The sequence below is a fragment of the Armigeres subalbatus genome, chromosome 3, assembly GCF_024139115.2.
Source record: "Armigeres subalbatus isolate Guangzhou_Male chromosome 3, GZ_Asu_2, whole genome shotgun sequence".
Lineage (NCBI taxonomy): Eukaryota > Metazoa > Arthropoda > Insecta > Diptera > Culicidae > Armigeres > Armigeres subalbatus.
This window is the reverse complement of record NC_085141.1, coordinates 237,143,062-237,168,068: the sequence shown is the minus strand read 5'-3', so window position 1 is coordinate 237,168,068 and position 25,007 is coordinate 237,143,062. Positions and strand designations below refer to the sequence as shown.

Here is a 25,007-nt window from a genome sequence, read left to right as displayed (position 1 = left end):
AGTTTGTATGGGGATTTCAGCCAAAATGTATAGGAAAATACACCTCCGTCACTCATTCGATCTGGAAATTGGTTCTGATTGCTCTATTGACCTCAGAACCTACCTACCGACCTACAGAACAATTTCACAGAACATTGTATGATGATTAAATGAACTTTTATATAGGTTTCGGCTGATGCGATTCGATAAAAAATCCAAAAATACGCAAATCAGCTTCTAATAAATGGCTTGTTTCATGGACGGGTTAGTTATGGGAAAATAGGTAGTGAAACATCCGAAAATGACCCGAAGAAAAAAAATTTTTTTTTTCGTGCGAAAAGTTCCATACAAAAAAAGTTTCTCAAAGTTTCGCCTAGGGACTACCACTACGACTTTCTTTGGACTTCCCAGAAGGCATTAAAACAAAATCCAGCTGCTTATGGCTGCAAATCTGCGATTCCGATTACTTTTTCGAAAAAAAAGTCATTAATTTTGAAACATTAAATGTAATTATTCTCATAAAGCCTGTCCACGTTAAATTTCGGACACTGTGACAATGTCCAATTGATTTGTAGCCATTTTATCACTTTGGACAAGAATAAAAACACGCTGAACGAATCACATTAAGCGGAGAGATTGAGCTGTCATGTAAGTTGATCTTTCAGTGGTTTGTGAAAATTTTGAAAAATCGCATTGGAATATAAGTGTCCGAAATTTAACGTGGACAGGCTTTAATATACGGCAGACTGTGATGGGCTGGATACAAATCCCATGCGTATGACAAAAGAGCATCAAGAACAGTTAAAATAGAGATAGTAGATAACACGAAAAGTGTCGTAGGCTTCGTGGTAGGCCGTGTACACGATAGCTTATGCAGCTATATGATACTCCATTTGGCGTAGGCTCATCAAGAGGAGGCAACTCATTATCTATCAAGTATCAAGCAAATAAATATGAAAAAAAAACAATATACTCTTGAGGGTTACGAAAATACTCTAGGCTTCATTTGAAATTATTTCATAAAAAGTAAAATTTTGATATTAATTAAAATCCAATATGTGAATACAAGAAGCAAAAATGTCTGTACCTAAGGACATCTTTCGATAATTATTGGTATGTACCTAGGTGAAATAAATAAACAGAACATTTATGAATGTCTATCTGAGTGCATAGTGAGCTGTGATTGCGAAGGTAAATCGTGTGAAGTGTTTGTACTTATTATTTGGTGAATCATGAATTATAGGCAACTCATTGAAGTATTTAGAGCTCACGAGGGACGTCAGGTAGATCGCGTTGAAAAAGCTTTGGAATATATCTGCCAAAGCTTCGCTGTGGATAAACAAAAAAAGAGTCAACTCCATACAAAATTGAAAAATCTGCCTTTGAAATTTGAAAAAAAAAATGGCAGGCCGCATCCCGGTCCAAAACTTACTTTGACTCATATAATGAGGAATGGCTTGACACAGAATTTGAATTAGAAGAATTTTATCATGCTGAGCCAGAGCCAGTGGCTTCAACATCTCGTGGAAGGCCATCAAAAAATTTTGAGGATTTAAGTGAGCGTACGAAGCGCAGAAGAATTAATGACGAGCTAATGGATCCAAGAGAGGATACCATAGAAAAAGCACTACTGGGAGCAAGAAGAACTGCCTACAACAGAAGTGATACGAGTATGGTGAAAGTGATAGGCCATATTTTAAAAAACCGAGATCACGCTTCCAGAATGTTTTTTAGTGACTGAAACTTCTTGCAATACAACAGATTCGAGTACAGAAAAATATACCATAGCAGATATTTTAATCGATCTTGAAGAAATAAATGATGATTTTGTTGAGGATGTTCATGTACATAATGAATAAATAAATGTTGTTGCAGTATACTTATATATCTTGAAGCTTTTATTGCATGGAGTTCGTTTAGCTTTAAAAGAGCTTTATATTGTATTCCCTTTACTTGTTTTACGGGTTAAGAGCCTGAACCAATCTGAAAAATCCTACAAAAGGTTGTCTTTAACCTGTTACGTATGTAGATGCAATGGCCTGTATTTGACGGAGTCCTTGTGCAACTTAGAACATCTGTACAACTCAATTCACATAAAAACAGTATACAATTTTCTAGTTTGAACTCTACAGGTCTGCGCTGCAATAAAATACACATCTATAGACTGCTGTGTACATGAGACATTCGTAGATAAAAGGGATATATTCCATAGAGATCAAAGGTCTGTATTCCAGGGAGTTTGGAGACCTTAGAAGTAATAACGACCTGCAAAACAAGTATTTCACATCTTTTAGACAATAATCTACGATATAAGTGTGAAATATTGCAGAAATGAAATGAAAATATTTTCGGCCACCTACTTGTATGGAGCCGCCCCATAGTGCTGCGGTGACGTTTCATGACAACTAAAGTCAGGTCTGCACTGACATTCATATTTTTTTAATCTGAATCTCCCTCCCAGGAATGCACTATAGAAGATTATGAAAAACCATGCGTCTCCATGATAACTCTGTACATGTGAAAACGATCATGTGCCTAAATATTCACAAGGATATTCATTGAACTACTAATACATAAATGCTTCTATAATAATAATACTTGGATTATTTTGGCTCAATCTGAGTAGTTTTATTGTTGTTGTTTTTTTTTTCAAGATTATAAAATTGTTGCCACGTTTGTCATGTTGTCATCTCAAAAATTAGATACACAACTTTAATTTTATGAATACTTTTATGAATTCAAGGAGCAGTAACCCTATCTTGTCATAGAACATCCTCACGTTGTTTTTTCAATTATCAAACAATTCATTTGTCGGCATATAGTCAGCATATAATGCATATTCAGCATTCTTTGAAACGGCCACGGCAGAATTTTTCAGATTTCTATGTGAAATTCTTTTGTATTACAACACGACATTCTTTTGGAAGCGCAGCCAAAGTTCTTCTTTTTTTTACAGGCTTTGTTTCCGAATTTTGAATAGGAAGCCCTTAGAAGAATCCACGTTTTCTTAAACCAATGAAAACCAATATTAACAAACCAATTTTTTAAATCAAGGTCCACTGCAAATTGAAATTTTTACATATTTTTACAAGATTCTTTTCAATTTCAACAGAAAAATCATTCCAATCCTAAAATGGAAATCCTTTCTTGATTCAAAGGAAAAATTGATTTCGAATTTTTTAGACATGCCACGAAAAATTCTATATACCTTATTTTCTAGGAAATTATTTCGTGCATATTTCCACGGCGAAACCTTTCTGCAGTTCCACTTTCCACAGGAAATAATTCATTATAGGTCTAATTACATTAATGCGATAACTACCACATTGTACCCTAGTTCATACTTAAGTATGAGTGAAAGTCGGAAAAGTATCAAACGGCTGTAACCTGTTTTTAATGACCCTTTAATTCTTTTCTAGTATTTCCTGAAGAGAATGTCAATGGAGATAATTATAAAAACGCAGCTCAATCAATCTCATGCTGGTTTCGAAGCTGACAACATTAATCTTCGAAATTTCCGTGTCCATTTCCAGGCCAGGGACGTAATAAGGATAAGTGTCTTGCGTTTCGCAGTTCGCTTGCTGATGATGCTGAACTAATTAGAAGAAACAAAAATGTATTTGAAGATGGTTATTCAAATAGATTCATTTTTTTTGGTCACATTTGCTTTTTGGGAACCCTTCTAAATTTTGAGCAAATTTGCTCGTAATTTGGCGATGCACACGTCATTTCAAGTTTGTACGAGATTTGCTACGAAAATAGTCGCTTTTGCGAAAGACCAATCCTTGCAATAGCAGCATGCATCAAACAAAGCTGCGGTTCCCCCCAAGAATACGCTGCATTGTTCAGGAAGGCTATCCGACATCGTCAGGTTGTTTCCTGTAACGCCCAAGCCGACCCCTTCACTCGAAAGGGTTCCTAAGCGTTTAGCAGCTCGCCGACTGAGGAGAAGATACCGTTTTTAGGGATCGGAATGATGTGGCTGTGCCGCCACTCGTCGAGAAAAAAATGATTGGTTCAGGCTTTATTTACCAGATCGAGGAGTACAATACGCAGATCAAGGAGTACAGATCGAGAAGTTTTTCAGCATCGGATCCCCTTATCCTTCCATACCAGAAAACTCCCCGATGCTTCTGGCAAGAGCGAAGGAAAGCTGGTTTGTTGGAAAACTTAGCAAGTTCGGCGGGACTAAAAAATTCTGCAGCGTCAGGCCCCTAGTGGCTATGAACCTTTGAAAATCAGCTTGGTAGCCACTTAGCGCCCGAGTAGCACACGTGTGTTTGCACACTCTTCTGCGCCATAACGCCACTGTGACCTCTTTCAAGTGGTATGGAAAGACGCGTTGGTAGTGACCTGATTTGTGAAATGGTCGGAAGCAACCTCCCACTTTAAAACGGGAAGGAAGGGTTGGCTGATGGTAGTCACGTCGATGACGGTGGCCTAATGCCTTCTCGAACGCTTCTCCGTCATCACGGGGATTCGACCTTGTATCTCTCCAGGTCGAATGGAGGTCGTTCATATCTCCCAAGAGAAAAGGGGAGAGGGGGTCGATTTTATAACATTTCACCGAAAACTAATTCGCGGAATTCATTTTCGCGGTTGAATATTTTGCGGAATAACATTTGGTGACTTTTGGCGGAATGTGCCATTTCGCGGAATATTAATAATAATAGCCTTTGTCCATTCAGCATTTCCACAATTATCACCATTTTTGTTGCATTTGTTTAACACGAGATTAACGCGTTGCAACTTTTATGCCTAAAAAGTCGAAAAAATATTTTTCGATTAATTTCCCAGACCGGGCCAGAAGTTGAACCCAGCCTCCTTCAGCATAGTCTTGCTTGGCAGCCACGTATCTTCCCGCTAAGAAAGGCCCCCAGAATAAGTAGAAGTAGTTTCCAAAATTTCAATTGCCCCTTATACCGGGCAGATACATTCATTTAAAAAAGGCGTTACCCCTCCTTTCGCCTTATACCGGACAGGCGCGCTCATTTAAAGAAGGCATTATCAACTCTATTCGCCTTATGCCGAGCAGATGCGTCTATTTAAAGAAGACGTTACTCCTGCCTTTGCCTTATACCGGGCAGACGCGTTCTTTTAAAGAAGGCATTATCAACTCCTTTCGTTTTATGCCGGGGAGATGTATTTATTTAAAGTAGGCATTTCCCCTCCCTTCGCCTTATACCGGACAGACGCGTTCTTTTAAAGAAGGCATTTTCAACTCATTTAGCCTTATACCGAGCAGATGCATTTAAATTTGCGTTACCCCTCCCTTCGCCTTATACCGGACAGACGCGTTCTTATAAAAAAGGCATTATCAACTCATTTAGCCTTATACCAGGCCGAGGCATCCATTTATAGAAGGCGTTACCCCTCCCTTCGCCTTATACCGGGCAGACGCATCCATTTAATCAAGGCGTTACCCCTCACCTCGCCGTATACCAAACAGACGCGTTCTTTTAAAGAAGGCGTTATTAACACCTTTCGCCTTATACCGGGCAAATGCATCCATTTAAAGAAAGCGTAACCCCTCCCTTCGCCTTATATCGGGAAGACGCGTCAGAAGACATTAGCAACTCCTTTCGCCTTATACTGGGCAGTACATATGGTGGAGTTTCAGGTATTGAAACCCGCAACCCGAATCGCCAGATTCGGGTTTGAAAAATTAGTACAATATCGGGTTCAGGTCGGGTACGGGTTGGTGTGATAAAAAATCGGGTCCGGGTCGGGTACGGGCTTAAGAAATAAAATACTGAAAATTATGTTATTCAGTGAGTCTAGTTCGTTGTTTGGACTTACATTTTTTTGCACATATCTAGTTTGAATTTTCCGAGGAAAACTTTTGTGCGGGCTTAAATAATTAAATTATGTCGGGTTCGGGTCGAGTACTGGTTTACGAATGCAAAAATGCTTGCGTACGGGTCGGGTTTGCATTAAATAAAAAAAAATAGCCCGGAATGCATGTAATTAAGCAGATATCGGTAAATATTTAAATGATAATTATTCGATTCTAACTGAATTCCGCCAAATGGCATTCCGCGGAATGATTTTCGTGAAAAGGTAGATTCCGCGAAATGTCTTTCGAAAAAAAGGTGCATTCCGCGAAATGTGTTTCGGAGAGTTGATACATTCCGCGGAATGTCGTACCGCGAAAAAATATTCCGCGGAATGTTTTTAGGCGAAATAGTATACAACCGAGGGGGTCTCACTAATGACGCTACATTTTGTTTGATAGTAGGAAGCGTTCCACAGGGGAGGTAGACATCCACAATGCTAATATGAATGAGACTCCAATGAGACTTCAACGAAGTTCTTCGCTAAACTGATGAACGTCAAAGGGTAATTCCCGAATGTAACGGAGTACCTACCTTGCAAACCCATTTGTATTTGTCTCAAATGCCCTGGGGTGACCTCTAGACCTTTAAAAAGGGCCGTTGATCAGCTTGCTGCTACTCGGTGACTTGCATCCCCCGTCGTCCATCGGTGAAGAACGCCAGACAGGGATGTTTTTTTTACATGAGAGAATTCTTTTACGCTCGACCCTGCTCACGTGTAATAGCAGCCAAGTTACCACACCGAAGTGTACTGGAGAGTCGGACTTGACCAGTGATGGTAATATCAACTTAACTCACCTTGGGCTCTGAAATAATTATAACAGGAATGTCTTGGAACTTTGCGCTTGCTATATTGCTTGCAGGGGGATAATATATCTCTCTTCCGCCTATCTTCCAACACCGGGTGGTATTCCTCACTTCTGGTGTGGGAAAGACGTTCACATTGAGGAGGCCACAACAGGCCCCAACATTGAGGGACAGATTCCTTCCATAAACCTCATGTAGCGTTATCATGCCGAATCCGTGTTCCTCAACCACAGCGGTGAGTATGCTTGTGCTCCCGATGAAGTTGAGAGATTTTTAGTGCCACAAAGCGAGCTTCCAGTTGCTTTTCGTCGCTGTGGTCTTCGCCGATTGTTCCGCTCCATATTTCCCTCTTTTCTGTCAGTATGTGACCTTAGTTCCCACCGGGATTGGTTACCACATCATCCCCAAGGTGGCTGGTTTCCGGGTCGGCACCACGGATAGGGGCCGTACACATATTACGTAAGCAATTTTTCTGGGTTTTTCGAACCCCCCTCCCCCCCCGTAAGATTTTTTCCATACAAAAGATTTTTTATTTATATGCGCGTAAGATATTGACAGACCCCCCTCCCCTCACAACTGCTTACGTAATATGTGTACGGCCCCATAGGTAAGAATTGAAGCTACTGGGAAGAGGCTAAGGACCGGGACATTCCTACAGTTACGCCCAATATTTACCATGCCATATCCGTAATGCAATGGATGGCAAAATAACAAAAAAAAACAACAGCGGCATTGAAGCGTAAACAACCACTGAGTTGTAGATGGTAATTACCACTAGGATACTTTACTTATGGGCCCTGTACACCTCCAGTGGTGCAAAGGGCCGACTTGACAGATCTCCATCGTGAGTGATGTCCATCTATCGCTCTAACCTATTGCCAGGTTGGATTTCAGTCGACTACTTTTATTTCTTCATTGAGAGCCTCTGGATCTGCCTCTGCTGTGATGTCCCGCTGGGTTCCAGTCTAATGCTTGTTTACAGATTTCGTTTCCGCCCCTACGTAGAATGTGGCCGACCAAGCCTCACTTCCGATACCGATTTTTTTTTCAGATATTTTCTAAACTCGCAAAGGCAGCCCTTGCTTTCCTTATCCCTGCGCCTATGTCGATCTTGGTACCGCCGTCTGACGCCATTTGGCTACCAAGATATTGGAAGCTTTCAACATTCTCCACTGATTGCCCTGCTACTGTGAAACTGGAAGGAGTCACCGTGTTTACATCCAACGATTTGGTTTTGTTGACGTTGATGGCTAAACCTGCCGAAGAGAAGCGCTCGACAAAGCCGACTCTGCATATCAGAGCGCCGTTGCGTGAGGAATGCAACGTCATCAGCCAATTTGAAGTCGTTTAGGATATAGGATATATCCATGGATATAGGCTGCCATAGCAGTCCGCGGTTTGGTTCACGGTCAATCGCACCTACCAGAATCTCTTCGATCACGATGAGGAACAGTAATGGTGATAGAATACATCCTTGCCTCACACCAGCTACGACCCGGATAGGGTCGGACAAGACCCCATTGTGCAGCACTCTACACGAAAAGGCCTCGTACTGTGCTTCGATGAGGCCGATGATTTTCTCAGGAACCCCCTTGCGTCTCAGGGCGCCCCACATATTCTCGTGATTGAGACGGTCGAAAGCTTTTTCGTAGTCAATGAATACCAAGTAATGGGACTCTTGGAATTCGTTGACCTGCTCCAGAATGATACGGAGCGTGACAATATGGTCCACACAGGATCTTCCGGCACGGAATCCGGCCTGCTACCGCCGGAGAGTCGCATCGATCTTCTCCTGAATCCGGGCTAGGATAATTTTGCACAGAACTTTGAGAACGGTACACAGCAACATAATGCCTCGTCAGTTATCGCATACAGTTAGGTCACCCTTTTTGGGCACCTTCACTAAGATACCTTGCATCCAGTCGACCGGAAAAGTTGCGGTGTCCCAGATATTACGAAATAAACGATGCAGTAGTTGAGCGGATGTCAAGGGGTCAGCTTTGAGCATCTCGGCTGATATGCGATCGACCCCTGGGGCTTTATTCGATTTTATGCTTTGGATGGCTGTTTGAATCTCTAGCAGTGATGGAGCTTTGGTATTGACGCGTGTTATACGTCAGATCCTAGGCAGATTATGCCGAGGTGGTGATGGCCCTGCTGGCACTTGGAAAAGTTGTTCGAAGTGCTCGAACCAGCGTTTCAGCTGGCCAGTTGGGTCGGTCAATAACTGATCATTCGCGTCTTTCACAGGCATCGTTGCATTCATCTTCGCCCCACTTAAGCGTCGTGAGATATCGCAGAGGAGGCGAATGTCCCCGGTTTCTGCGGTTCTCTCTCCTTCGTCGGCCAGAAAATCAGCCCACGTTCGCTTGTCTTGTCGACATGAGCGTTTTACTTCCTTCTCCAGAGCTGAGTATCGGTGACGGGCTAAGACTTTGGCTCCTCTGGTTTATGACTACTCTATCGCGGCTTTGGCTTCTCTTCACTCCTCTATCTTTCTATCTATCTATCTATCTATCCATTGTTTTCTCTAGGTGCGCAATTCGCCAAGATTATTCTCGCTGGTGGCGATGAAGGCATTCTTGATACCGGTCCAATGGTCTTCCACGCTGCCACTTCCTCCAGCACGCGTCTCCAGTTCTTCGACGAAAGACCATTGCACCGTGGCATCTTCCAGTCAGCTTGTGTTGAACCGTCGTCCAACTCTTTCCTCCTGCCGTCGAATCCGCGCAATGCGCAGGCGTATTTCACCGATTAGGAGGTGATGATCAGACGCGATATCGGCACTACGTTTATTCCGTACATCAAGAAGGCTGCGTTTCCATTTTCGGCTGATGCAGATGTGGTCGATTTGATTTTGTGTAAAGCCGTCACGGGAGACCCACGTGACCTTGTGAACCAGTCAATGAGGGAAGACCGATCTCCCGATCATCATGTCATTAGCCAACTCCGCGATGCCGGGGATCGTGTTCACGGTGTCAGGTCATTAGGCCGAAGGTCATTAGGCCGAATGGCCATTAGGCCGAACGTTCATTAGGTCTCTCTTCCTTATTCCTTTCCATTTTCTCTCTTCCTTTTCCTTCTTCTTTCTTCCTTCTTTCTTCTTCCCTGTTCCTTCTACCTTCTTCTTTCCTCCTTCTTCCTTCTTCCTACTTCCTTCTTCCTTCTTTTTTCTTCCTCTTTATTCTTCCTTCTTCCTTCTTTCTTCTTTTTTCTCCCTTCTTCCTTTTTCCTTCTTCCTTTTTCCTTCTTTCTTCTTCCTTTTTACTTGTTTTTTCTTCCTTCTTCTTTCTTCCGTCTTTTTTCTTCCCTCTTCCTTCTTCTTTTTCCCTTCTTTTTTTCTTCCTTCTTTCTTCTTTCTTCTTCCCTCTTACTTTTTCCTTCTTCTTTCTTCCGTCTTTCTTCTTCCCTCTACCTTCTTTCTTCTTCTTTCTTCTTTCTCCTCCTTTTTCTTTTTTTCTTCTTCCGTTCTACTTCTTCCTCACTTCGCACTACTCAATTCTCACTCCCCAGTTCTCATTCGGCCTAATGGCCATTCGGCCTAATGACCGTTCGGCCTAATGGCCATTCGGCCTAATGACCGTTCGGCCTAACGACCATTCGGCCTAATGGCCTTCGGCCTAACGGTCTTCGGCCTAATGACCCAGCATCGTGTTCACCTAGTAAACCAGAGTATAGCTTCATATTAGAAATTTAAAGACAGTACTCGTCGATAGAATACCCTTCCGCACGCGATGGTATATGAGCAAATCAAACCACCTTTTTTGCTAGTGGAGATATATCAGCTTCCACACTGATATTCTTCCTTCCCCCTTCATACGGGAGTTTGGCAGAAGGAAGGTCGTACAATGTATACCATCAAAAATATTGCCCTCTGCTCGCTTTCAAATCGACTTCTATAAAAACATTCTTCATGCCTGTCGTGTCCTAACGGGAGCTATCAATTCTATAGTTTCTCTGAACAGCCTCTAATTCTATCATGAACAATGAACATGTACGTCTAAATTTGGAAGATGATAATTAGCATTTCCATATCATAATAATTTTTAATTGTCGTGAAAATCGATTAAAAAAATCACAAATTATGTGCGATTTCTGCCCGGAAGGTGTTTTGAAGTACACATATTTTTGATTTGTGCGTTTTTCTCAATATCGGAATTTTTGCCCAAATCGGCGTTTCCCCTATTCGTCCTACCAACGACTTAGAACGTGTCCTTCGAGTATTTGTCTTTCAATTGCGTATCAAATCCTGGCATATGAAGTATTGTAAGATCTCCAAACCGTCCTGTAGTTGTTATCAACTGGTCCACCGAATGAACCAAGACTTCCATGATGTCTCGAGCCACTTTCTGCGCTTTTTTTGGTTTAGGTGCTATTTAAGTGTTGGAAAACTAGCTGTTAAAATAGGCTCCTCTTTTTCGAAATGGTCTGGTGTTCCATAGCGAAGCAATCATGAACCGTTGCTATTCTCCCCTCTCCCTTGTTCAGCGATGTGGTCCTCAATATTTGGGTTACTAACAAATATCAATTCATAATGTGTACCTTGAATTCTACCCACTTCTATATTCACTTCATTCATTCAATCCTGCAGAATTTTGGGTCAACCCAAACAGAAAAATGCTTGATATTTTCCAATAAATTTCCGACGAGATGTTTACCATAAAACAGAAAATAACTTGCGTAAATATTTCTTATGATCTGTTATGGCCATTAATTTTATAGGCATTTGTTTGAAATTTGCATTGCACTCTTTCTCTTTCCTCGTCGTAAAACGGGTTAAACAAATGCACCCGATGCAGTTTTCCGCCAATCCGAAATGTAAACACACTCTGCCCAGAGGCTTACCTTGACAGCGAATTCTTCAAACTTGACGGGAGCAGACGGCACGACTCCGAGGTAGTGCTGCAGGGCCGACACCGCATCCTGGTCCGGCGCAGTCTGCAGCAGTCCGTGCAGATACTTCTTTGGCAGGGCGGCATCGTATTGTTCAAGGTCCACTCCCACGACGAAGTACTCGCCGGCGGTCAGTAACCCCTTGCGCTTCAGGCTAACCAGCAGGCCAATGTGCTCGTCGTGGTGACCCAGCACCAAGTAAACTGCAAGAGCGGAAAAACAAGATCAGAGCGCGAAATAAAACAGCAACGGCGACCGACCGACACGCTGCCAATGGCAAGATTAATGATGATGAAAGCGGCACCAGTGACTGGGCCGACACTTGGTGAAAATGAGCGCAACCGTTAAGCACGCGTGCTATTTGCAAACTTCTGTAACAGTCTCTGGCAAGTCGGGTGAAAAACAATCTATCAATATACGTCAGCTCGTCAAATGGGTTGCGCTCAACCGCAGACGGAAAAGTTGTGTCAGGTTTCAGTACCCATAATTCTGGTGTAGTCAGGTCCGAACGATGGAAAAATGAATTTCGATTTATTTTTGTTCTAATCGTAAGTAACGATTCGTAACTGATGTTTGATGCCTAAATGGACTTCAAAAGCAACAGAAAATATAATACAAAACATAAATCAATAAATAGAGAAGGGACTGGGGCATTATTGATACACTAGACAGAATGGGTACCCCTTCTATTTCTGTGCTGGACGTGGTTTATCAGCCGATTACGACACACGTTTCACAACGCTATCGTTAAAGAGCTCAGAAGTGAAGAAACGTGTATTGTGTTCTTTACTTTACTACCGGCAATATAAGCAAAATCGTCTCAATGGGGAAGGAGTGAATTTTCGAATGACGTACTTTATGGTCCATGCCAGCTATAATCATTCAGATCTAAATTGCATTGAAAATTACGATGTAAAGATGCACACCATTTTCGTTTAAGCAAATCAATTACCATGTGCCTCCATTATATTTGAACTACCCACTACAAAATCACTGGAAATTAAATTACACTACCAAAGAAACTCGTGTTGCAAAACGGTGAGTTATGTCCAAGTCCCACGTTTCAAAAAAGTTCCTAAAGAAAGACTTCTACTCCCCGGGAAGTTCTCATATAGATGTTAGCTCTGAGAATAGATATCCTCATGTTCTCGAACCCATTGTAATGATTATAAGTAAGTTCAAGAAAGTTCAAGAAAGACAACGAAATTACTCAGTGGTAACGACTTTTAGCGTAAACCTGAGATACAAATATAGCATAACCATTAAGCATAATTGACTGGCCACGGTTGCTACTTGGCTATTGCCAAGGCAGTGGTAACTTAACAGAAAACCAACCGATTATGTTCGGTACTAGCATCATTTTCAATATGAAAGTAAAAGTGATCAAAATTTGAGTAATACCACACCAGGCCGTGTCCAAATGCTGATCAATCAAGGAATGGGTGAACAAATGGCCCAGGTTCTGCACCAAGTGCCTTTTTGATAGACATTTCATTAATTCATATCAAATCATGCGTACATTTGTTTTCAGATATGGGGTTGAAGCATATCCGGTACGATATTTGATCACCCGGATCTGCCTAACGAAAACTTGTTCAAAAATAGTAATATGTATTTTATTGGCGCCTAATATGATTTAGCAGAACTCCATTGCCAAATGTTCCATAGATATAACACAAGCAATTATTACTGAAAAACTTATCAGTTTATCAGCACTATAATTTTACATAATCAACTTCCTCATTACCCGACAAACTCAAAAACAATCATCAACTTACTTCTACTTTCCGGAAAAGTTTCCTCCACCAGACGATCGAAAGGATTCGGTGAATAGCCATGGTGATAGATTGTACTCCAGGTGCGTGTGAACCTAATCCGAATGTCGTTGGTTCTAAGCGTTGTTTTGAGCGTTTCAGCCACTGCATCATACTCGGCGTTATCTGATGCACGATAGAAGAAAGTAACCTAATGAATGGCAGAAACCAAGATAATTAAATTACAATCGAGTCACACGATACTCCCCTTCGCTACACCTTCCATTCGAAGATGTCGGAAGCGAGTGTAGCCTTTTTGCATTCCTCACCTGAGTCCAATTGTAACCAATCAGAAGCGAAACAACCGACTTCGATATCTGCAAGTCAGGCGGTCTGGTTCTAGCAAATGTAGGAAAATGCTTTTTATTTGAAGTTTCGTTGTGCGTACAAAACTGTAACAGGGGATTCACGAGTATGAATATTTCAGCATCTAACACGGAAGCCAGGAACAAACGCAAGAAGAATAAATTAAAACCAAAAAAGTATACTTACTTACATAAGAAATCATGGGTAAATTAAAGGCAGCCGCCATCCTGCCCTCGTGAACACAGGTTTCTTGTGGCCCTATATAGCCTATCACATCTTTTGTCCAGAGATCAGCCGTTTTCCTAATACTAGTTACCTCTTCGCCGTACGTTTCTGCCACCTCGAATTGAAGCTTGTGGCCATGCCGACTGAAGTAAATGTCGTTTACTTCATCAATGGCTAGAGTTATTGCACCCGATATTTGCAATCCTGAAAAGAGATAAAAAAGAAAGATAGTTAGGTCGATACAAATATTAAATTTATTTTATGTCCGACAGCTCTTGGAAAACACGAGGGGGGGGGGAATAAAAAAAAATAACAAGGAAATGAAAAAAAAGTCCAAAATGCGAATAATTGCATGAAAAATTTGGAATTTTAATGGAAAATGATAGCAAAGAATGTTTAGAGAAAGCATAGAATATGAATATTTGTTACATATTTATCCAGTAATGAACTTAGCACAAACTTTGTGAAATTAAAAAGTACTGGAACTTATTTCTGTGGAAATTTTGGTTTTTCTTTTTGGGAAAGTTTTTGCTGATGGGCTCTGAATTGTTGAATTCACCAACATTTTTTTTAAAGTACGGCTTGAGTTATAAGCTAAAACCGAAATTTGCTCTAGAAATAATGCAAAATAACGGGTTGAAAAGTTAGCAACAAGGTTGTCTTCTTTTTTGTTGCTGACAAAATTTTTCGGATCTTTTTCATTATTATCTCCGACAAAAACAAAGCTTTGTCGTTTGTTCGCTTTTGTCGCTTGTTTCGCATTCGCATTCCGGAAAAATTGATTCCCTGGCCATGCTACTTTTTAGCGACATAGATACAGCCTCGGATAAACCCGTAGAGAGGACGCTGAACTTACTCATGCAAGAAATATGCGTGGATCAGCTGCGGGGGTTGTAAGGAGGTCATTTTGACTCATGCACGGCGGTTGTTGCCTGGGCACTTCCCAATCCTTACACGATCTGAGATGTCTTATCAGGTGTCTGGTTGCAGATTTTGGTTTACCTTGCTCCAAGGTACGATACACTGAAAACAACTTTGCTTTTTGAGAATTACAGTTCCACTTGTTTTATGAAAAATAAAACATTCTTCCAAACAAGTTCTAAAATAAATCTCTATTACTTAGCTAATCAAAGTTACACAATAAATAGGCTATACGGCATTAGTATTGGATTCTTTCTCAGCACCCATGTACATGTGGCATTCATTAAGTTAGCTCAATTCTCACACACCCACTCTTGTGTTCTGAGCACCTTTTAGGGTACATGGGGCCAACGTTAAGGATCTACTATCTCCTATCGACTTTGTTTATTTGGGGTTTTGCAGCCAGGCGATCCTGGGTCTGCCTCTACTGCGATGTCCTGCCGGATTCCAGCGCTTGCTTAAAGACTTCGTCTTTGCTCTTACGTTGTCTGTTGCCAGCCTACGCCTACGCCCATTCACTCGATGGCATCGTCGATGGGGCTCAGCATTCGGGATCCAGTTGTGAGTCCACCAGGCCCGAGCTGTAAATCATAGATATCGGGTGATGAATACTTGAAATCTATGTGATCTCTGCCAATACGCACCAAGTCTTACTGGCGTATAACATCACAGATTTCACGTTAGACTTGAGTAATCGAGGTTTGGTGCATTGCCTGGACAGATTGGATCTCCATGTTCTATGTGATCTTGGTCCGTCGCCCGACGTGTCGACTTTCTCCACTGTTTGCCCGGCTACCGTGGAGTTGGAGTTGTTCACATCAAATGATTTGGTCTTGTTGACGTTGATGAGTTGGAGCATAGGACCAGGTCATTCAGTTGACTCTACTTGATAGAGCGCTGTGGCGTTAGTAGAGCAGTATCACGATCTCGTTCGATTGATCTATGGAGGTAGACTGCTAGTGAGGACCATGATTTCGTCGACTCAAATATTGCTTCTTTTACACAAACAACTTATTAGAAAGAAAGCCTAGACTTGAAATTGTGTGATTGAATCAAATTTATGTTCATAAATACTGTATGTTTGCTGGAAAACGCAAATATTGTTGAGGGTGCCAACAACTGTCGCACCCTGCCGATGCCGTATTCTACCCTAGTTACCAATTCATATTTTCTAATATTCATGGAAAAATACGTGACAGCACAATAGAACTGCTATCGACAACGCGGCTTTGCCGACTCAGATCTCTATTTAATTATGAGTTAGTTCATAATACCTAATATTCTGGCTATAACTTGTATGGACATTTTCAATACAAAACAATGGGAGAGCAAGTCAAGTGCAACTTGTTGCAATACATCGGTTAGAGACAAATGCCCGTAAAATGAGAGAGTTTTGCATTTATAAAATAATATTTTGGCCATAACTTCTGAACCCATAGTCCGAAATGACACATTTCTAATAGGAAACAATGAAATAGGATTTCCCGATCAATACAACATGTTGTAATTTAAAAGGTTAAGACTAAGTGTCCTAAAAGAAACTGAATTTTTAAAACACATTTTACGAATGAAAAATGAGTCTCCCTCTTATAAAAAGTTTGTTTTTTGTAAAAAAAAATAATATATTGGCCAACAATTCCTAGCCCAGAGTCTGATCAGCCCAATCTCCAATAGAAAACAATGGGAGATATAGCCTTTACGTATACTCAGAGCCCGTTCTCATTCGCATCCTAGTCGAATGCATCTTGTTGTGAACAAATGGGTTAAAGGTAAGTGCGAAAAAAGTAAGCTAAACTTTTTTACGCGTTTTTGGTTTAAAAAAAATGTATTTTGGTCATAACTTCCAACCCCATAGTGCGATCTATCCAAAAACAATGGGACAGGATTCCCATTCGAATGAAACTTATCGTGAGCAAATCGGTTGAGGATAAGTGCCCAAGGTGAGTTATGTTTCTAGGGATACTCATTTTTTCCCTAGAGAGGCGTGAGTAAGGAAGGTTTTTTTTTCCAAAATATAGTAAAATATACTTTACATGACATATTTCAATGTGAGAACAACACTTACAGGTCCAAAAAATGTTTTATAAAATTATTCTAGCATTGACTATACTTTGTGTGAACAATATGTTTCTTCTGTACATCCCTAGCGACTCCAAAATGACATCTATGACAGATGAAAGATAATACGCAAATTTTGCCGAAGAAAACTACGAAAACCCGTTCCAATAGAAACCCGTCATGTCCATGCAAGTTCGTAAAAGCCATATGTACTATATTCCACTCAGTTTTGCCTAAGCCAGATGTTCTAGGTTCTCCAAACTGTTCTGGAGTTTGGATCAATTGGTCTACCAGGTCAACTGCGCTCGATAGCTATCTGAAATCGACCAGCCATGCCCATACAAGTCTATAGAGCCCACGCGTATGATTCACAGCTAAGATATACCCACACCCAGATATTCAAGGCTCTCCATTGTGTTCTGGAGTTTGGATCAATTGATCTACCAGGTCAACTACGCTCGATAGCTATCTGAAATCGACCAGTCATGTCCATACAAGTCCGTAGAGCCCATGCGTATGATTTGCAGGTCAGATATACCCACACCAGATGTTCTAGGCTCTCCAAACTGTTCTGGAGTTTGGATCAATTGGTCTACCAGGTCAACTGCGCTCGATAGCTATCCGAAATCGATCAGTCATGTTCATACTAGTCCGTAGAGCCCACGTGTATAATTTGCAGGTCAGATATACCCAAACCAGATGTTCTAGGCTCTCCAATGTGTTCTGGAGTTTGGATCAATTAGTCTACGAGGTTAACTACGCTCGATAGCTATCTGAAATCGACCAGTCATGTCCATACAAGTCTGCAGAGCCCATGCGTATGATTTGCAGCTCAGATATACCCAAACCAGATGTTTTAAGCTCTCCAATATGTTCTGGAGTTTGGATCAATTGGTCTACCATGTCAACTGCACTCGATAACTATCCGAAATCGATTAGTCATGTTCATACAAATCCGTAGAGCCCACGCGTATAATTTGCAGCTCAGATATATCCAAACCAGATGTTCTAGGCTCTCCAATGTGTTCTGGAGTTTGGGTCAATTGGTCTACCATAGCAACTACGCTCGATAGCTATCTGAAATCAACCAGTCATGTCCATACAAGTCCGTAGAGCCCATGCGTATGATTTGCAGCTCAGATATACCCACACCAGATGTTCTAGGCTCTCCAATGTATTCTGGAGTTTGAATCAATTAGTCTTACATGTCAACTATGCTCCATAGTTATCTGAAATCGACCAGTCATGCCCATACAAGTCCGTAGAGCCCATGCGTATGATTTGCAGGTCAGATATACCCACACCAGATGTTCTAGGCTCTCCAATGTGTTCTGGAGTTTGGATCAATTAGTCTACGAGGTTAACTACGCTCGATAGCTATCTGAAATCGACCAGTCATGTCCATACAAGTCCGCAGAGTCCATGCGTATGATTTGCAGCTCAGATATACCCAAACCAGATGTTTTAAGCTCTCCAATATGTTCTGGAGTTTGGATCAATTGGTCTACCATGTCAACTGCGCTCGATAACTATCCGAGATCGATTAGTCATGTTCATACAAGTCCGTAGAGCCCACGCGTATAATTTGCAGCTCAGATATATCCAAACCAGATGTTCTAGGCTCTCCAATGTGTTCTAGAGTTTGGATCAATAAGTCTTACATGTCAACTATGCTCGATAGTTATCTGAAATCGACCAGTCATGCCCATACAAGTTCGTAGAGCCTACGCGTATGATTTGCAGCTCAGATATACCCAAACCAGATATACTAGATTCTTCAAAATGTTCTGAAGTTTGGATCAATTGGTCTACCAGGTCAACGACGCTCGTTAGCTATCCAAAATCGACCAGTCATGCCCATACAAATCCGTAGAGCCCATGCATATGATTTACAACTCAGATATACCCAAACCAGATGTTCTAGGCTCTCCAAGCTGTTCTGGAATCAATTGGTCTACCAGGTCAACTGCGCTCGATAGCTATCCGAAAGGAGGACTTTCCGGAGGAATTCCAGGAGAAACTTCCGTAGGAACTTCTGGCGGAGCTTCCGGAGGAACTTCTTGAATCAATTGGTCTACCAGGTCAACTGCGCTCGATAGCTATCCGAAAGGAGGACTTTCCGGAGGAATTCCAGGAGAAACTTCCGTAGGAACTTCTGGCGGAGCTTCCGGAGGAACTTTTGGGGGAATCCCTGGTATAAATTTTGGAGGAATTGCAGGAGTAACTAAGTTTTCGGAGTGGCTTATAGTCGTGAATAATAGCGTTGACAATTTTATTTCATCGCCGACGTTTTGAAGCGGGGATGAGATGTAATCACCACCATGTAATCATCCTTTGGCTGCAAAACACCCCGTATAGTGTGTAACAAAATTAGTGTCGAAAAGTGTTCGAAGTGAACTATATTTGCAATGAGGCCAGAATTTATTTCCACTTATCAAGAGACAAAACTCCGTACGAATATTGCGGTAATTAACAAAATGACTGCCATTGAGCCGCGAAGACGATCCCATCCCCGGATCGATACGTCGGCGATGAAATAAAGTTGTCAACACCATTATTCACGAATGAAAGCCACTCCGAAAGTTGATCTACAAAATTTACAGTCGAAATTCATTCACTTCCTGGAGTAACTTCCGGAAGAATTCCTGGAAGAACTTCCGGAGCACTTCCTGAGGAACTTCCTGAGGAATTCCTGTAGGACTTTCCGGAGATATTCCTGGAGGAACTTCCGGGTGAATTCCTATTGGAACTTCCGAAGGTATTCGTGGAAGAACTTCTGTAAGAATTCGTGGAGGAACTTCCGGAGGAATTCCTGGATGAACTTCCGGAGGAATTCCTGGAGGAATCCAGCACACCATCCTCCCTGTGATCGAACACGGCATGCCAGTCTGGGAGAGCTGCGCCAAAACTCATCATCTGAAACCCCATCGAGTTCAAACCAAATTCATGTGGATGATCATGAACACCCCACAAGGAAAAACTACATTGGTGGTCTATCATCTGATCGGGTAGTAAAAACTACAAGAGCGCATTGCTGAGTACAATGAGAGGTTCAGGGTACGTTGCGCCTTTTCAGACCAACCTGCTATTAGGGTGATAGTTCTATATTAGGTGATCAAAATCATCATGTAATGTGTACATGCAGTTAAGCTATAAAATTTCTCAAACAAATCGAAGCCTTTTCAAGGATTAAATGTAAAATTAGAGTTTTAATAATATTATCAAAATAACTTGGGAAAATAATATACCTAATACTTATACTCCAAGTAAGACAAAGGGCATGGTGGTGTAAAATAACGTAAATGTTAAATTCAAAAATTAAAGGTTGGAAAATCTAGGCTGTTTTTGGGGTGAATGCTTGTGGCAGAAGTATGCAATGAAATCTATTGGATGATGGGAAGAATATTAGAAACTACTTGTCAATTAGTTTTCCAAAAGAATAGAAGGAATGGAAATTTTGTACATATTTTTAAATGGAAAATATTGTTTGTTATTTCTGAAAAATTATGCTTTTAACATTGCAATTTTTATATCGAAATTAATTTGCAATAATATCTTTCTGATTTTTCAAAAATTCGGCCACTATTATGGAAATTTTTCATTTTTTAGGAAAATTTTATATTTTCTTTTTTGATATTACTCTGGTATCTTTATTGGCAATCTTATTTTTATAGAATATTTCTAATGTTCTGGCTTTCTTTCGAATAATTGTTCTACATATTCTATAGTACATATTGTAATATAGTCAGTACATAGTCATTATTTGTCACAATAAATCAATCAACTCTAAGTATTAGTTCGAACGGCATGACTTTCAATCGACTGTAGAGCATTAGGAAGCAAACTTTGTTTGAAAATTCTACAGCTATATTCGTGTCTGCTCTGCATACAATAGGTAACGACGGAACTCAATACTGAGTATCGATGAAGTGTCAATAAAATGAGTATTTCTGTCATTGGTTGACGTGCGTGACACATTGTCCATCACGTTTTAACAGATGAGCTACGAAATGGGGAGATTTATTTTTATTTTTGTTGGTCGTGCGTGTCCTCAAAGCAGCGAAACAATTTTTCCAATGGAAGGTTTTATGTGCTGGAAAAAAACGAGGGTTACAATATGTAATGAAAAGGCAGGTTCTTTCGTTCTTTGTTGACCTTTAATCCTGGGACATTGCTATCTCATCGCCTAGCGGTATTTTGTATTAGCCTAAAACTTTTTTTTACAACCAAGCATTAAAAACCAGAACATGATGGTTGGTGTGGTTTTCGTTGTTAAACACACATACCCCTACCATAACGTTAATTTAACTCAAAAATAGTTTTGCTCAAAACTTGATTTGGTTATCTCCCCGAAAATTTTAATGAAAAGAATCAACCGTAACTGAAAACCACAATCGTTTTATTCAGGTCATTTAACGCTGCTAGGCAAAACTTTCTCACCAGATATGAAGTTCCACAGAACGTTTCTGAGAATGAATTCATGCTGTTACCACATAACGAACCCAAACTCACTTCACCAACTGTAAGTGAATTAAAACAATTAGCATCAGTCGCCCCTGAGGAAGTGTAATGACGAGTAAAGTCCCAACTAACTTTAAGTGATAAGTTAATGAATTAATTAACTTTATCTTGTTTCCCTGGAACGAACCGGAGCTCATTGTACGCGAATATAATGATTGATAGAATGCACTCGAGCTGTGAGCAACTACATATTATCCTGTTAGCAAACCACATTTCGCAATAATATGAGATAAACAAACAAGGGATAACCCTTGGGAAGTATACTTTATCTCATAGTTTTCAGCTTCCCTCATTTATTTGCGCGAGAAACACCATTCGAAATAGCATCGCCTCATTCATCTCTAGTTGTCAGAAGTTGTTTCGCCTAAGAGAAAAATTTAATTAGACAAGTGCGAGCCAACGTCGAGCTCTGAGTACATTAAGTGAGGGAGACTGTTTTACTGGAAAGCTCCTACGAAGCCGAGGAGCGTTGGTACGGTTCGATATGTAACAAGAAGCTTGCAACGTACAGAAGCTATCAATATAATGAAAGACGACGACTAAAATGATAAGGAAGACACCCTATGCCATGTTTTAGCCATTATTTTGGAAACGTTAGCTAGGGGAGAAAACTCTTTTTCTCGTGTGAAATGGGGAAACCCGGTGCTGGAATGTGTGCCGAATAATAATGCCAGCACAAGAGTTACGGAACATTAGCTCATAATTCATCAGGGTTCCTCTTTCGGGCGAAACATTTCTTATGGTGGCTCGTACTGTTGAAAGCTAATATGAGGCTATTATGACGAAGTGCAGTTTCGGTTCAGAACTTTCTTGCCAAACGAGATTGATCAAATTACGCGCACACTTTAAAACATAATTCAGATTTTCGTTACATATAATTTTCGGGCTTCATATAAGTAATACTCTTTATTCCTTCCTTCGTTTAGCATGACAATCCGACAGAAAATTTGGACTGTCTTCGACAGTGTTCTTTGAAGCTGCCTTAAATATTACTTGCTTTCCATATTCCTATATTCTTAATATTCTATTTTCTCGCAAAAGCTGGATAATCGCTGGATAATGAATTTTTCGAACGACCATCGCATTTGATATTGCTCGAGAGTCGAGATTCCAACCAAGCGCCAACAAAAACTGTCATATTTGTCGCCCAACTATAAGTGTTGCAGTTCTTATCATTCACTAATCGAACCGAGTGATCTTATATCCAATACCATTCTACACCCTAATGGATATTCTATAATAAGTTATTTAAATTGACATGAAGAAATTTCCTCCACGAATTAAGTATCAATGAACAGTACACAAATGGTTGCAAGATGCTTTAGCGAAACCCTGATAGACCATTATGACTAAATGCAATTGGCCCAACTTCGGAAATACTGCGCTGGATTTGCATAAAGATGCGCTTATCTGCTTTTGTAAACAGAGATTCAAACGTCGATTTGACGAATCTGTTAGCACTCCCACGCAAACCAACACCATTAATACGTAGGTGAACTATTGCAAGAGGGTGCTATCAGATGGGTCAAATCGTCGATTTAGATTTGGATTGGATTTGGATTGGATTTGGATTGGATTTGGATTGGATTTGGATTGGATTTGGATTGGATTTGGATTGGATTTGGATTGGATTTGGATTGGGATTGGATTGGGATTGGGTTTGGATTGGGTTGGGTTTGGTTTGGGTTTGGAGTGGATTTGGGTTGGTTTGGGTTGGTTGGATTGGTTTGGATTGGTTTGGATTGGTTTGGATTGGTTTGGATTGGTTTGGATTGGTTTGGATTGGTTTGGATTGGTTTGGATTGGTTTGGATTGGTTTGGATTGGTTTGGTTTGGATTTGGATTGGTTTGGATTGGTTTGGATTGGTTTGGATTGGTTTGGATTGGTTTGGTTGGTTTGGATTGGTTTGGATTGGTTTGGATTGGTTTGGTTGGTTTGGATTGGTTTGGATTGGTTTGGATTGGTTTGGATTGGTTTGGTTGGTTTGGATTGGTTTGGATTGGTTTGGATTGGTTTGGTTGGTTTGGATTGGTTTGGATTGGTTTGGATTGGTTTGGATTGGTTTGGATTGGTTTGGTTGGTTTGGATTGGTTTGGATTGGTTTGGATTGGTTTGGATTGGTTTGGATTGGTTTGGATTGGTTTGGATTGGTTTGGATTGGTTTGGTTGGATTTGGATTGGTTTGGATTGGTTTGGATTGGTTTGGATTGGTTTGGATTGGTTTGGATTGGTTTGGATTGGTTTGGATTGGTTTGGTTGGTTTGGATTGGTTTGGATTGGTTTGGTTGGTTGGATTGGTTTGGATTGGTTTGGATTGGTTTGGATTGGTTTGGATTGGTTTGGATTGGTTTGGATTGGTTTGGATTGGTTTGGATTGGTTTGGATTGGTTTGGATTGGTTTGGATTGGTTTGGATTGGTTTGGATTGGTTTGGATTGGTTTGGATTGGTTTGGATTGGTTTGGATTGGTTTGGATTGGTTTGGTTGGTTTGGATTGGTTTGGATTGGTTTGGATTGGTTTGGATTGGTTTGGATTGGTTTGGATTGGTTTGGATTGGTTTGGATTGGTTTGGATTGGTTTGGATTGGTTTGGATTGGTTTGGATTGGATTTGGATTGGTTTGGATTGGTTTGGATTGGTTTGGATTGGTTTGGATTGGTTTGGATTGGTTTGGATTGGTTTGGATTGGTTTGGATTGGTTTGGATTGGTTTGGATTGGATTTGGATTGGTTTGGATTGGTTTGGATTGGTTTGGATTGGTTTGGATTGGTTTGGATTGGTTGGATTGGTTTGGATTGGTTTGGATTGGTTTGGATTGGTTTGGATTGGTTTGGATTGGTTTGGATTGGTTTGGATTGGTTTGGTTGGTTTGGTTGGTTTGGGTTGGTTTGGATTGGTTTGGATTGGTTTGGTTGGTTTGGATTGGTTTGGATTGGTTTGGATTGGTTTGGATTGGTTTGGATTGGTTTGGATTGGTTTGGATTGGTTTGGATTGGTTTGGATTGGTTTGGATTGGTTTGGATTGGTTTGGATTGGTTTGGATTGGTTTGGATTGGTTTGGATTGGTTTGGATTGGTTTGGATTGGTTTGGATTGGTTTGGATTGGTTTGGGATTGGTTTGGTTGGTTTGGATTGGTTTGGATTGGTTTGGATTGGTTTGGATTGGTTTGGATTGGTTTGGATTGGTTTGGATTGGTTTGGATTGGTTTGGATTGGTTTGGATTGGTTTGGATTGGTTTGGATTGGTTTGGATTGGTTTGGATTGGTTTGGATTGGTTTGGATTGGTTTGGATTGGTTTGGATTGGTTTGGATTGGTTTGGATTGGTTTGGATTGGTTTGGATTGGTTTGGATTGGTTTGGATTGGTTTGGATTGGTTTGGATTGGTTTGGATTGGTTTGGATTGGTTTGGATTGGTTTGGATTGGTTTGGTTGGTTTGGATTGGTTTGGATTGGTTTGGATTGGTTTGGATTGGTTTGGATTGGTTTGGATTGGTTTGGATTGGTTTGGATTGGTTTGGATTGGTTTGGATTGGTTTGGTTGGTTTGGATTGGTTTGGATTGGATCTGGATTGGTTTGGATTGGTTTGGATTGGTTTGGATTGGTTTGGATTGGTTTGGATTGGTTTGGATTGGTTTGGATTGGTTTG

The 25,007-nt window shown here is 40.8% G+C and overlaps 1 protein-coding gene across 2 annotated transcripts in view; it reads right to left on the bottom strand.

The window, feature by feature from the left end:
- The window catches only part of LOC134221101 (speract receptor), a 166,765-nt gene that overhangs the window by 29,711 nt on the left and 112,047 nt on the right, over positions 1-25,007 (bottom strand). For both annotated transcript variants that reach the window (XM_062700292.1, XM_062700291.1), the window contains exons 3-6: positions 13,824-14,062; positions 13,597-13,719; positions 13,292-13,478; positions 11,466-11,716 (exon numbers count right to left, since the gene is read on the bottom strand). In XM_062700292.1, coding sequence (XP_062556276.1) covers positions 11,466-11,716; positions 13,292-13,478; positions 13,597-13,719; positions 13,824-14,062 — 800 coding nt within the window. The remainder of the gene's footprint in view (positions 1-11,465; positions 11,717-13,291; positions 13,479-13,596; positions 13,720-13,823; positions 14,063-25,007) is intronic.